Source organism: Nomia melanderi, chromosome 14 (assembly GCF_051020985.1).
Source record: "Nomia melanderi isolate GNS246 chromosome 14, iyNomMela1, whole genome shotgun sequence".
NCBI classification, from domain to species: Eukaryota; Metazoa; Arthropoda; class Insecta; order Hymenoptera; family Halictidae; genus Nomia; species Nomia melanderi.
Window position 1 is genome coordinate 10,108,893 of NC_135012.1, and position 13,122 is coordinate 10,122,014.

The window sequence follows — 13,122 nt, forward strand, 5'->3', positions numbered from 1 at the left end:
CATTTTTTTTTCCCCCTCCTTTTTTGTGCATTTTAGTTTCCAACGTAGCCGGTTGCGTGTGGTCCGCTCACGCCGACGGCACGCAATTTATAAAACGCTTATTGCATTTACTTACTCGGGTCAACTGTCATATACCGAACGTGAAAATGTGGCGTACGACACACGACGTGATAAACGCTAATTTATTTATGTTCTGCGCTTGAAATGCCACGTCAAAGGCACACGTTCCATTAATTCAATTTTTAAACATCGTACGCATTCCATTGATATGTACACGTTCCGACAGGCGCTTGTACATTTCCACTGTACTGTGTTCGATTTTTAACCGTTAGTTCAATTTAAAACTGTCGTGCAATTGCAGTGATCTATTTCTAATTTTTTTATGAAAATTAGAAGAATATATTAATTGAGATTTGAAGCGTTTCTTATTTTTGTTATATCTGTACAAATGTACAAATTTATTTTTCAATTTGTCAAACCTAAACTTTGTCGAAAACTTAATCTCATCGAATTAGCCTGAAATTCATTTATGTATTCTTAAACAATATTCGACTGTTTTTAGTTTTGTATTGTTTCTGATATGCCAAAAGTGTTATATATGTATGCAAATCTGTCAACATTTTTAAAGTATTTTTTAATAATCGGTAAAACGAAATATGTTTTGAAAGGACCTTATTATTTTAATAAATTTTCAATTGATTTATTGTTTCCAAAGTGAACTTCTGTTGCCCGATTTATGGTTGATAGAAAAATTACTTGGTAGAAAAATTTAATAGTATATGAAATAAATCCATTTTTGTTTACGATGGAAAACATCTAAAATATTTAAAAACGTTATATTAACGTTAATGTTCACTATAATAGTACTTCAGAAAAATATTTAATATCATTAATTAATAATGTATTTAGCACTCGTTCCTTAATATTAATTATGTTACTTACATAACTAGTAACATCCAAATCGAGCGCCAATTTATTTTATATTACTTGAATTACAGTACTTATAGCTCAGCTAATTAGGTTCGATTTCTTGATAATTTCTTATCTCATTTTGTTCGATTAAAGAAAAACTTGTGTCCTCTATCTGAATTTTCTCAGCATCCATTACTAATACACAATATACCTTAATGAAACAATATCTTATGTTATATATTGTATATAATTATATGTTATGTTATAATAATGTAATTAATGAAACTATATCTTTATTTCATAAATTCTTTCAAATGATTATTTATTTACAGCCCACTTCCTTGACGTTCTTGTACTATACACATAAAGATGTAGATGTAATCCTTAACGTTCCCTAATTTTCTTAGTAAATACTCATTTCATCCATAAAACAACAGAATATTGATTAAGGAAACATTTATAGAACTCAATATAACAAAACAGAAAATATATCTCAAGATACGACAAACATAATAAATAAAAATGAAAACAAATTTTTTCACGTTTCCACATAATGGAACCCTTCGATTATTACGGATTAACCTCTTATTTCGAATTTCCCCTGACATTCAAAGGGTTGAACTAGTGAAATACTGGTTCAATCAGATTTCAATTCACGAAAAAACCACACGAACTTCGTCCGATACCTAATATAAACTGAAGTTACTAAAAAACCTTAAACATCGAATCTCTTTTTAAAGGGAGATAAATAAATTAAGTGTCGGCCTATAAAAATGTAAATCAGAAGCCTGTAGCGGCGTACAATAAAAAATATATTTCGCTACGGCGAAAAATAGCTCGGCGTACTTACACGTTCCTGATTCCATCAATTTTATAAGCGATCGTTGATCCTCGATGCGATAACGATTATCGGACGGGCTATTCAGTTAAAAGGTTGTCGCGGTTTTTTTGTTTTGAAATTTCACTCGAATATTCGCATGGAGCATTTCTCCGTTTTTGTATAATTGGACCATGTTGATGCGTGGCACAGAAGTCGACACACTCTTTTATTACGGGTTCCGCTTTTGATCGATCGATAATGAGAATCGGCGTGAGTATCGCACACATGCGCCGGCCGTATTGAAACCATTAAAGCGCGCAGGAGATATTTTAATTGAACCAGCTTACGCACGATTCGTCTCGATGCATGAACTTCCTTATAACTCGAGATCGAATACGGTCATCTCTGCGCTTCGCTGGCAATCGATGCGATTGCAAATTATTCCGCCATATCGTCGATCAACGTTCCCAGATTTCCGGAGAATTTTGTTTTACTTCTTCTATCGGTTTCAAATCGGACGTGAAAAGAGACGAGCACGGTGAGCGTAATATCGTCGGATTACTGTAAAAAATACGCGACCGAAGTAACGGGTGATGTTATTTAAATAAAAAGGAGTATTTCGGTTGATGTAGTTTAGACTACGAGTGCAGCCGAAGAGGATGCTGTTATTAAAAATGAATTGAACTAATTTAAAACTACTCTAATTGTAGTATTCGTGACTCTGTATGATTTAATTCTATGAAAATATAAATTGATCACATAAAGCTTCTTTATAATGAAATGCATGAGTTATTAATATACAATGTTGAGACAGTAAAATAGAGACATGGAAGGACGGTATAATAATATAAACATATAATACAAAGTATAATTTAAAGTTTATTATATTAAAAAAATGTAATATAGTTTCATGATGACTGGTTATAACTTATTTTACAAAGAATGGAATAAAAGAAAAATCACTTTTATATTCTACTATATTGTAGGTAAAATAAAGATGGTTATTTCATTATTCACTAACCAATTCTGTACATGTATTCGTTTACATTGATAGATCCTCGAGAAACACGCCGATTACGCATAATCGATTAAATAATACACGGAGATTTCTCCTTTTTGTTGCAGATATTCATTATTCCGTCCGTAGAATGCTGATAGCCGCTGTTTATATAATTTGAATAGGTAAGCATCTAACGTTTCACCGGAAAAACCGTCGGGCACGAGCTGACAACGCGTGCGTGAAAGCCTCCGGGATATTAAAATGTTATAAATGATTACTTCGCGCGATTCACACGAAAGATAAACTTTCTCGTCTGAATATAGCTCATTAACCGGCAGTGTTAAAACTCGGCCGACGTATAGGTAACCGTTTTTACGAGGCACCATCGTTTAAAGGGAATTATAACGATGTCTGTCTACATGCTTGAAAGTGGACCGTTTAATGCGGCTGGCGTACGACTTTGTGTGTTGTATAGTGTCGAAGCAAATGCGATTCCTTAGCACTACACATGTGGCGCGCATTATTTTAAAGACATGCGACACTGACGCGCTCGGGATAATTATACGATGTCACAATTTTCTTTATTCTTACATTCGTCAATCCCGAGGAATGCTCCTCAATATTCATACCGTGTACACAAGGACACATGGGCGACATTTAATACAGAAACCACTACCAACATGAATAATTAGCTTATTTTGTACTTGATGGAATCGTACAAATAGTAATGACCGAAATTATTTGAAAGATTAATAGTTTCGCTTACTTAATGTGAAATTTGAAGAAATTTAAAGAAATTTAGAATTTAAAAATATGTATTCTTATAATGTTTATACGAAATGTATGCCGATTATATTAAATGTTTGGTAGTTTTAGCGTTAAACGATAATTTAGTACCAAATATAAAACACCGTTTATCTCTGGTTTTATAATGAAGAATAGGTAGAAATAAAATTGAAGAGCTATAACTATCTTACAATACGATGGTCAGAACATTTTAATATATTTTTGGTAAAATTAGTGTAGAATTAGTTTGACAGATACTGTTATTAATTCTACGATATATTAAATTTCATAATCTATTGTAACATTAGAAACCTTCGTGTTTAATTTTAAATGTTACTATATAAAATCGTAAAAAACGTCCATTTTCGATTATATTTCACTTATAAAATGATATATATTTTTATATCATTTCGTTACATTTTTACAGTCTTACTAAAAAAGTATTTTCTCAGACAAATTGGTGTGCACCATCATGTTAATAACAACTCACAGAATAAACGTAATCGAACTTCGATAAGTAAAGTCGCATATGTATACATTACATATGGAAACAACAATAATAAAACTTTGATTTGTACATACGTAAAAATAAATTTCGATTTGTAGAGTTTGGGCTTCTGAATTCGAATTGTAGAGGTAAAAATACATACTAAACACGGGGCGCATAATTCTAGTTACAGAGTTGTTGCATTTCAAGGTATAGAAGTTTTTACGGCGGAGCGGAAGGGGATGAAGGAACTTAACGAGTTATAAAGGTTCGAGTTACCGTGGTCCGACCGTATTGTGTTTTATACTCTATACAACGATGATTTTACTACCTCACCAGCAACAAGCTGAGAAGTTTATTACTTCGCTTTTGCTCCATCCGAGCAGGAATATTCAGAAAATATCGGCGACGTGAATTGTACAATAAAATACACAGCCATCAAACTCTGAACGGTAATCCAGAGCTAAAAGCAGAAGTTGCCGCGTGTCGCGCGATGTATCGATAGCTCGCTGCGTCCCTGACGTTTACAGGTCGGCGGGACCGTGGCGAAGTCACGGATTGATAAAAGTGAGGATACGAGCGTTGATAACGTCGGGCTTCCGCGTAGCTTCCTCAAGCTGAAATCAACCACGGATTCTCATGCGTTTTGCCGTAGATGTTACAGATTATTCGGAATGGACGTAATCGCCTACAATCACCACGAGATCGCGAGCATCGGAAATAGCATCGATGGAGGTGAGGTCGAGGCCCAGTACGAGGACGAAGTGGAGGACATACTGCCATACATCGACATCGACCGAACCCACCTGACGATCGATCAGCTGACCGCTGCCGGTGGCGAGAAGATGATGCCGTTCAGGAAGAGCCTATTCCCGAACGTCGCGCCGTACATCGTATTCCAGTCGTTCGACTATAAGGGACCAACAGCGCCGTACGAAGTAACGAGACACCTGAGGTGGCGCTTAAGCACGATCACACCATTAATAGTACGTCGTACCTTGGTGAACTCAGGTTTCCAGCTGACGAAGAAGTCGCAGAAATGGTGCGGCACGTGGGGCAAGCACATGAAGTCGGTCTGCTTCAAGACCCTGAAGGAGTGGCAGAAGATCAACCACTTCCCGGGTACGTTCCAGATCGGCCGCAAGGACCGTCTCTGGCGGAACCTCAGCTGGATGATGATGAAGCACGGCATAAGGGAGTTCGGCTTCGTTCCGAGGACGTTCGTACTACCTCAGGATCTCAATTGCTTCCGGCAAGTGTGGAAGAAATTGAGCGGGCACAAGGAGAAGTGGATCGTGAAGCCGCCGGCGTCCGCCCGGGGGACCGGCATCAAGGTGGTGCACCGCTGGTCCCAGATACCAAAGAAACGCGCCGTGGTCGTGCAACAGTATTTGTCCAGGCCGAAGCTGATCAGCGGCGCGAAGTTCGACCTCCGGCTGTACGTGCTCGTCACCAGCTTCAACCCGTTGAGGATATACCTCTACCCGGACGGGCTGGTGCGATTCGCCTCGGTCAAGTACAACGACGACATTAACTACCTCAGCGACCGCTTTATGCACTTGACCAATTACAGTATCAATAAGACCAGCGCCACGTACACCAGCAACGACTGCGTCGACTCCTGTTCGGGCCACAAGTGGACGCTCAGGACGCTCTGGTCTTATCTCGAGAAAGAGCACGTGAACGTCTCGAAGCTGTGGGAGTCGATGAAGGACATCGTGGTTAAGACGATGATCGCCGTCGAGTCTCCGATCACCACCCTGACGAGGACCAACACGACCTCGCGGTACTGTTGCTACGAGCTGTTCGGGTTCGACATACTGCTGGACGAGAACCTGACGCCGTGGCTGTTGGAAGTGAACATTTCGCCCTCGTTGCAGTCCTCGTCGCCCCTGGACATGGCCGTGAAGGGGCCGTTGATCAAGAATGTGTTCAACATTGTTGGGTATCAATTGCCGAACAACCTGGCGGCGGAAGACGAGCAGAAGATAGCGCAGAAATATCAGTTGGACGTCGTGTGCCAGGACTTCAGGCTGCACAGGTCCATGCTCAGCTATCAGGAGCGGCACAAGCAGTCGATGTACGCGAACCTGAGGAACAGGGACGACTACATTGATGATATTATAGATGTCCTCACACCGGACGACGTTAGACATTTAATAGCTTACGAGGACGAGGTGACGCAATTAGGCAAGTTCGAGAAGATCTTTCCTACGGTCGACAGCCACGAGTACTTGCAGTATTTCGACGTTCCCAGGTATTACAATATGCTGTTCGACGCGTGGGAATTTAAGTACAGCGATAACCGGGAGAAAGGTATATCGAGATTACAGAAACTATGCGAAACGAAGTACCATTTGGCGCAGCAAGTGGACTGCTAGGAGACTGAATTAGGGACGTAAATTCATCGCCGTCGGCGTCTTCCACGTTGACGGGATAACGACGAGAGCCGTCGATCCTTTCATTTTTTCTTTTTATATACGCTATACAGCATCTTGTTATATGTGAGTTACTATAGTACCGACGTACCGTTGTCACGAAACGATCGCATCATGTGCCTTTTTCACGGTTGTGCAAATTTACTTTGATGTATTAAATCTCTATATTAATAAATCATTTTACAATGAAACGACGCATCGACGTAGTTTTCTTTTATTTTGTTTTCGTTGGTTTCTCGTTGTCGGACAGAGATTTTCATTCCACGCGAGAATGCGAGTTGACGGCGCGCAAGCGTGCGACAGGTTTGTATCGTTTTTGTAGGGATTTAAGTAGATAAGGAAATATTGTTTTGTGAACTAAACACTCGATATTCGAAAGTAAAATCATCATTAGATACAGAGAATTTATGTATGTATATTGCCATCGAGAAGAGGAGTAACTTTTACTTGTACCGATGCTTGTTAATTACGGAAACTACGTACTTCATTTAAAAAACTTTTCATTGCATATTATGAAGTGTATAATTCCCTGCGTTCTGATTTAAATTTTCTAATTTTTCGTCTGAAATTTAATTAAAATATCCTATTCGCGTGTCTTATTAATATTTTTGTTAATAGTGATATATTCTGTTTTGTTGCCGTAACAAACGTCTTATGTTCATTTACAAAACATAGTGGCTTGAAAAACTTGCTGCACATTATACCTTATCTTTCTTCGTACAGTATATTCGAGAAAAAGGAGACACATGTAAGAACAGTTCATGGAATATTTTCTTTGACAATTGAATAAGCTATTAATAAAAAATCAGTTACTTTTTGTATGATAACTAATTTTTCAATAATAGTGATCTCAATATCGTTTTTCTTTCGAAAGATAATTTTTGAATTATTTTTTAATTCCCTACATTGTAAAGGTTCGTATCCGGCGATTCAAGTTGTTTTTACTTGTTAAATGGTAATAAAGATAACTTTTTTGATACAGTGTTTAGGTTATTGTCTTATATAACATTCAATGATAATGTTCAAATAAATATTTTAAACTATAATGTTTTTGCGAAAATCAAATTTTCCTGACTCATTCTCATTTATATGTCCCCTGTCTAACAATAATATTGTATTTATATTTATGTACAATTCTTCGTACTGTTTCGTACGACTGTTTGAACATCTGATTCGAATACATTAAATTTATTTCAACTAACGCATAAAATTGTTTTTGAAAAACCGGATTCCCCTTCCACGTGTATTTCCGTAGAGTCTATTTGTCACTTTGTATTTACTTATTTTAGAAATACAGGATTTATTTCGAATCACTCGAGGTTATACTATTGTGTTGCAATAACATTTTACCATTTAAACTAGTTGTAAGACAAACATCTTTTGGACAAATCTTATCTTCATTAATACCCTTACATTTTTTAAATTAATTATTGACTATCAATTGCGATGGACCTTGTTTTATATTTATAATATTTTAAGAATCTCACAGCACTGGTAACAGATTTGAAATATTTAACACAAATATTTCATAACTAACATTCTTCTATAAACAGTGCAAGATGATAAAATCATAAATGTAGTGTGCGAACATTTTTTTGAGCCACTGCTTTATCTTGATTTCGCATTTTTATTATTTAAACAAACTAAATTTAACGAAAGAATAATTATTTATCTTCACATCTCACTGTTACTGTAATTCACATTAAATCGATCATTAAAATACCAATTCCAAGCGAAAGTGAACAAACTATCATCAACGATAACTGACAGTTACGTATAAAATACTTATCCACGTTATCCTCAAATTAAAAAGAAAATATCCCAAAATATGAAACTCAAAAATTCCATCTTCAATAGTAGCAACGAACTTCACGCGTAGAAATTAAATATTAGTTAAACCGCAATTGCACCATAGCAAGTGATATTAAATAGACAACTTCCGACGGTGTGCCGCTCAAAATGCACACACTTCTCGCTTTCCCGCCGACCGTTCAGCCTAACCCGCCACAAATTTTCGGCCGGTCCATTAAAATTCCCGTCAGTTATTCTCCGCCAACATTCGACAACCACTTACCACCGATACCGAAGCTATTACCCACGAGACGCCGTCATTTGGAAACATGACAATTCAGTCGACGCGAAACGCCCAAGCGAGCACGAGTTCCGGTGAGCTGACGCCAAGCGGTCGCTTCAAGGACGACGAAATGCACGCGTACGTCGAGATCACTGAATTCCTGATAGCGGCTCCGAAGCCACGGATTACCGTCGCTCCGCGTCATTCGCTGTCAACCGGTGCAAACAAGCACCTAACCCTGCCGATGCGCAAGAGCCTCTTCGCCCATGTGCCGCCGTTCATCATCTTCCGGAACAGCGCGACAGCCGACAGGCTACCACCAGCGATCACGAAACACCTGCTCTGGTGGCGCGCGAAGAAGTCCTTCCCTAGGATCATCTCCTCGACGATCATGAAATCGGGGTTTCGCACGACCACCAAGCACTCGTCCAACTGGTGCGGGACCTGGTGCGACAGCAGACACGTTCGTTCTCAGCTGCGACACACCCAAGTGTTCTCCAAAGTGAACCTCTTCCCCAGCAGCGTCCAGTTCGGCGACAAAATGTTGCTCTGGAAGAACTTCCATCGAATGAGGAGGAAGCACGGCGGCAAACACTTCGACTTCATGCCGTGGACGTTCATACTGCCGGAAGAGAGGGACTATCTAAAGAGGTACATACAGAGGAACGGCGGAATATGGATCCTGAAGCCACCGTGCTCCTGCGCGGGACACGGCATTAAATTGGTCTCCCGTTTCTACGAAATACCTAACGGTCGTCCCCTAATCGCCCAACGCTACATCGCGAAGCCCAGATTGATCGATGGCGTCAAGTTTGACATAAGACTGTACGTGTTGCTGACCAGCATCGACCCGCTCCGAATTTACGTTTACAACGACGGCCTGGTGAGGCTGGCTACCGTCAAGTACGTCGATCATGTAGACACTTTATCTAATAAATTCATGCACCTCACGAACACCAGCGTGAACAAGCGCAACCCTAGCTTCGAGCCCAATGACGACCCAACGAAGTGCAGGGGCAACATGTGGTCCTTGGGTTGCCTATGGGAATACTTGTCCTCGGTTGAAGACGTTGATCCGATCGGCATCTGGACGAAGATCAAGGACATCGCCGTGAAAACCGTGATCTCTACTGAATCGTTCCTCGTCGACTCCTGGAGGAAACGTTCCATGTCCACGTATAATTATTATCAACTGTTCGGGTTTGACATCCTTCTGGACCAGCAGTGTCGCCCGTGGCTGCTCGAGGTGAATACGTTTCCTTCCATGCAGCCGGACACGCCGTTGTGCAGGATAGTCAAGTGTCAGTTGGCCAAGGATTACCTGAACCTGGTGGGTTTCCACGTGCCGAATGTGCTGACCGGTATGGAATTGAGGACCTTGAGGAGGAATTACAAGGAGGACACCGTGTGCTACAACCAACAGCTGTACTCTAGCTCGTTGACGTGGGCGGACAGGAGGAAGCAGTGCGCATTCTCGAAGGTGACTCGGAGAGAGTACTTGAAGCCGATCTTGAAGAACCTCACGCCCGGCGACGTGAGAGTATTGATACGGTACGAGGACGAGATCGCGAGGACCGGTCGTTTCGAAAAAATCTTTCCCACGTGCGAGACGCACAGGTATCTGGAGTTCTTCGACGAGGTCAGGTATTACGATCTACTCTTGGACGCTTGGGAGAACGAGTACGGGGAGAGTCGATCGAGAGGCGTCGAGAGACTTAGGAGACTGTGCAAGAAGAAGGTTCATTTGACTTAATGGATTTGAAGGATTTTAGGAAATATTCTGATTGGGATGGAAGAGATTGAAATTAAGTAGCGGGAAAATTTTTATTCGCAACATTAAAATAATTGTCAGGTGTTGGACTGATTAAGCATTTCGGTGGATTGAGTCATGAACAATTTAATTGTTCAATAAAGAGGGATTTTCATTCAATCTTCGAATGATCGAAGTTGATCGGAAATATTAAAATAAATATCATTAGTTGCACATGGGATGTATAATAAATTGTAAACTGTTCGCGAAATATGCGGATTGCGATTCACGTGGAAATATTAAACGTTAGACGTGAAACGTTGAACGTTTAATGATGTTTTACACGTGTGATAGGTTATGCGAGAAGTAACGAAAATTATTATCATTAGAAATGTGATTAATATCATAGGAAAATAGCAAATTCTTCTCACTATTGATGATGTACATGCTCTTTACATTTTACTGCTTTTGTATTTTATTTATTATTGCGAAAATGGTAAATACCAATACGTGGTAAAAAGAAGACACTAAATAAATATAACAGTGTCGGAGAGTTTTTAAATACGATAGTTAGTAAATATATTGTATTTACATTATCCACTAGAAGGTTTTATTTTTTATTATAGTAACTTACAGTAATTATAATAATTCAATGTTTTATTATAGTGATAATAATCGATTGGTAATATAAAAAAGAAATAGGAATGGCTAATGAAAAATTTATTCATATATAATACATAGAAATGTACAATGTAACTAAATTTTAATCTGCAAATAGAATAAATGAACGCAACTCGCCATCAGGCGACCACTATACACCTACTATTAAAAATAAATTATTCCCAAACTAAACTTGTATTAAATATAAATAATTAAATGCTTAAGCATGTCATTCCTAGTTTTTAAATAAAAAGTTGCGACAACTTTCAATGTGATCATTATGTAAATAATAAATTACGATTAAACAAATAATATATAAAGGAGTAAGAAACAAATAGTGTTCATAATAAATAGACGAATTGTCGAATAATGGATAATTAGTGATGTTAATTCACCTAGAATGGTTCAAGTAGTAGTTCTGACAAGAAATATGTCGTAAGCGAGTTACTGTAAATACGGATTCAAAAAATAATATTTTGTTAATTCGAGAAGTAAGTTATCGATACACAATATCGCTTGAAATGTTCAATGCTCACAATGAGAACAACTGTGAATCATGTATTCTTATTGCAATACTATGTACTTTCTTTTATTGACTTGCATTTATATAATAATATATCAATTCCAAAGATATAAAAAAAGTTCATTGAAAATAAAACTTTAGACATTGAATGTATTTCTATGAGGCGATATAGAAATTTATATTGTGTTTTAGTAATGATTCGTGTTACCATTACGTAAATGTTGTAATGTAATTGTTTAATACAGCGAATGTATTAATTTCATTTTGTTTATCACAACGGTAAGATTATATTACCATATAAAATATGCAAATTCTTAGTGATCCTACATATCAGTAACAATACTTTACGTTTATTCCATTTTCTGTGAATGTTCTGATACTTGCGAGCAAGACTGAAAAAATACCTAATAAGTTGGTTTTTATTTCATTGCATTTGTATTTGACGTTACATTCATAACAGCCTCTAAATAATATTTACTACCGTTCACACACGTAAATTACATATACCACTAATATTGGAATAGTAGAACATTAGACATTTTTATTTATTAATGTATATACTGCGAGAATGGTTTTAAGAAGTTATATACTGCCAGTATTTAATAAATAGAACATTTAAAAATAAACTGGTTGAATTGTTGAATGTATCAAATAAAGTTATATGCAATTTAATTGCATAGAATCTTTCATTTATAAAGTAATAATTAACTTTGCAATACTTTTAGCTAATCAGAAGAAAATTATCAAATTGAAAATATAATTGTAATGGACTGCAACATAGAGTTTTAAGATTAGGATTTGTAATCATTTAATCATTCCATTGATTGTAAAATTTCAATTGTAATTGTATCGTTGCAATTCAACCACAAATGTAGTATTCATTTTGTACACGAACTTGTCATAAAAAAGCTGATTCTGAATCTCTTTGTAAATATTTTGTTGACTTACAGTAAGTTCAGCTGTTTAGTTACAGCTTATTTCAAACACAAGTACATTTACAGACCGTGCTTTCGTAAAAATAAATAAACATTACGAAGTTCAGTATTCCGTAATTTTTCAATAGATTCTTAGCAAATAAAATTGTGTTTTTATTATTGCCTGTCCCGTTCCTTTTCTTAGATTAAGTTTAAATGCAGGACATATTACTGTAGATAAAAATTATAATCCTGTTCTAAAAAGTTTGCTATTGTGACCACTATACTGCAAAAAAAAGAATTACTATTGTCATCCAAGAAAAAAAAGCTTATTACAAAGAGAAAGTAGATAAGATGTTTATAACAAAATATAAAACATGTGTATTTTGCCATGCCTTTAGCTTTTCTGAATTAAGCTTGGATTACTTTATAAAAAAAAACACAGTTTTGTAAATACATTGAATATTTTATTCTTGCCTTGAAAATCTTCCATGTTTGCTATATAATGGAATTAGAAAGCACATATAAATTAAACATGACAAAAATGTTGTTTATAATTTTTTTTAAATGTATCCTTATCAATTGGAGCAGTGAAAACGTCAACATTTTTTCTAATTAGATATTTCATTAATTTCTATGAACTTTCGTCACTAAATATTTTGTTTACCTGAGACAAACATCGGCAGTTACACAACACCTATAGTGGAAACTACAGTTAAATCGAAGAACGTTGATGCAAATTTTGGAATGAAAAACCG

The 13,122-nt window shown here is 37.1% G+C and overlaps 2 protein-coding genes across 6 annotated transcripts in view; both read left to right on the forward strand.

Annotated features, from left to right (window-relative positions):
* The window catches only part of LOC116428980 (tubulin monoglutamylase TTLL4), a 262,924-nt gene extending 255,293 nt beyond the window's left edge, over positions 1–7,631 (forward strand). For 3 of the 5 annotated variants that reach the window (XM_031981286.2, XM_076373811.1, XM_031981287.2), the window contains 2 exons: positions 2,858–2,914; positions 4,661–7,626. In XM_031981286.2, the coding sequence (XP_031837146.1) occupies positions 4,680–6,386 (1,707 nt within the window). In that variant the 5' untranslated portion in view covers positions 2,858–2,914; positions 4,661–4,679 and the 3' untranslated portion in view covers positions 6,387–7,626. Of the gene's footprint in view, positions 1–2,857; positions 2,915–4,660 lie in introns of all 5 variants that reach the window. The other 2 variants (XM_031981289.2, XM_031981288.2) reach the window with 2 other exon arrangements.
* A 757-nt stretch (positions 7,632–8,388) lies between these two features.
* Positions 8,389–10,707, forward strand: LOC116428981 (tubulin monoglutamylase TTLL4). Its single transcript, XM_031981290.2, has one exon. The coding sequence runs from the start codon at positions 8,564–8,566 to the stop codon at positions 10,268–10,270; it is 1,707 nt and encodes a 568-aa protein (XP_031837150.2). The 5' UTR covers positions 8,389–8,563; the 3' UTR covers positions 10,271–10,707.
* The last annotated feature ends 2,415 nt before the right edge of the window (positions 10,708–13,122 follow it).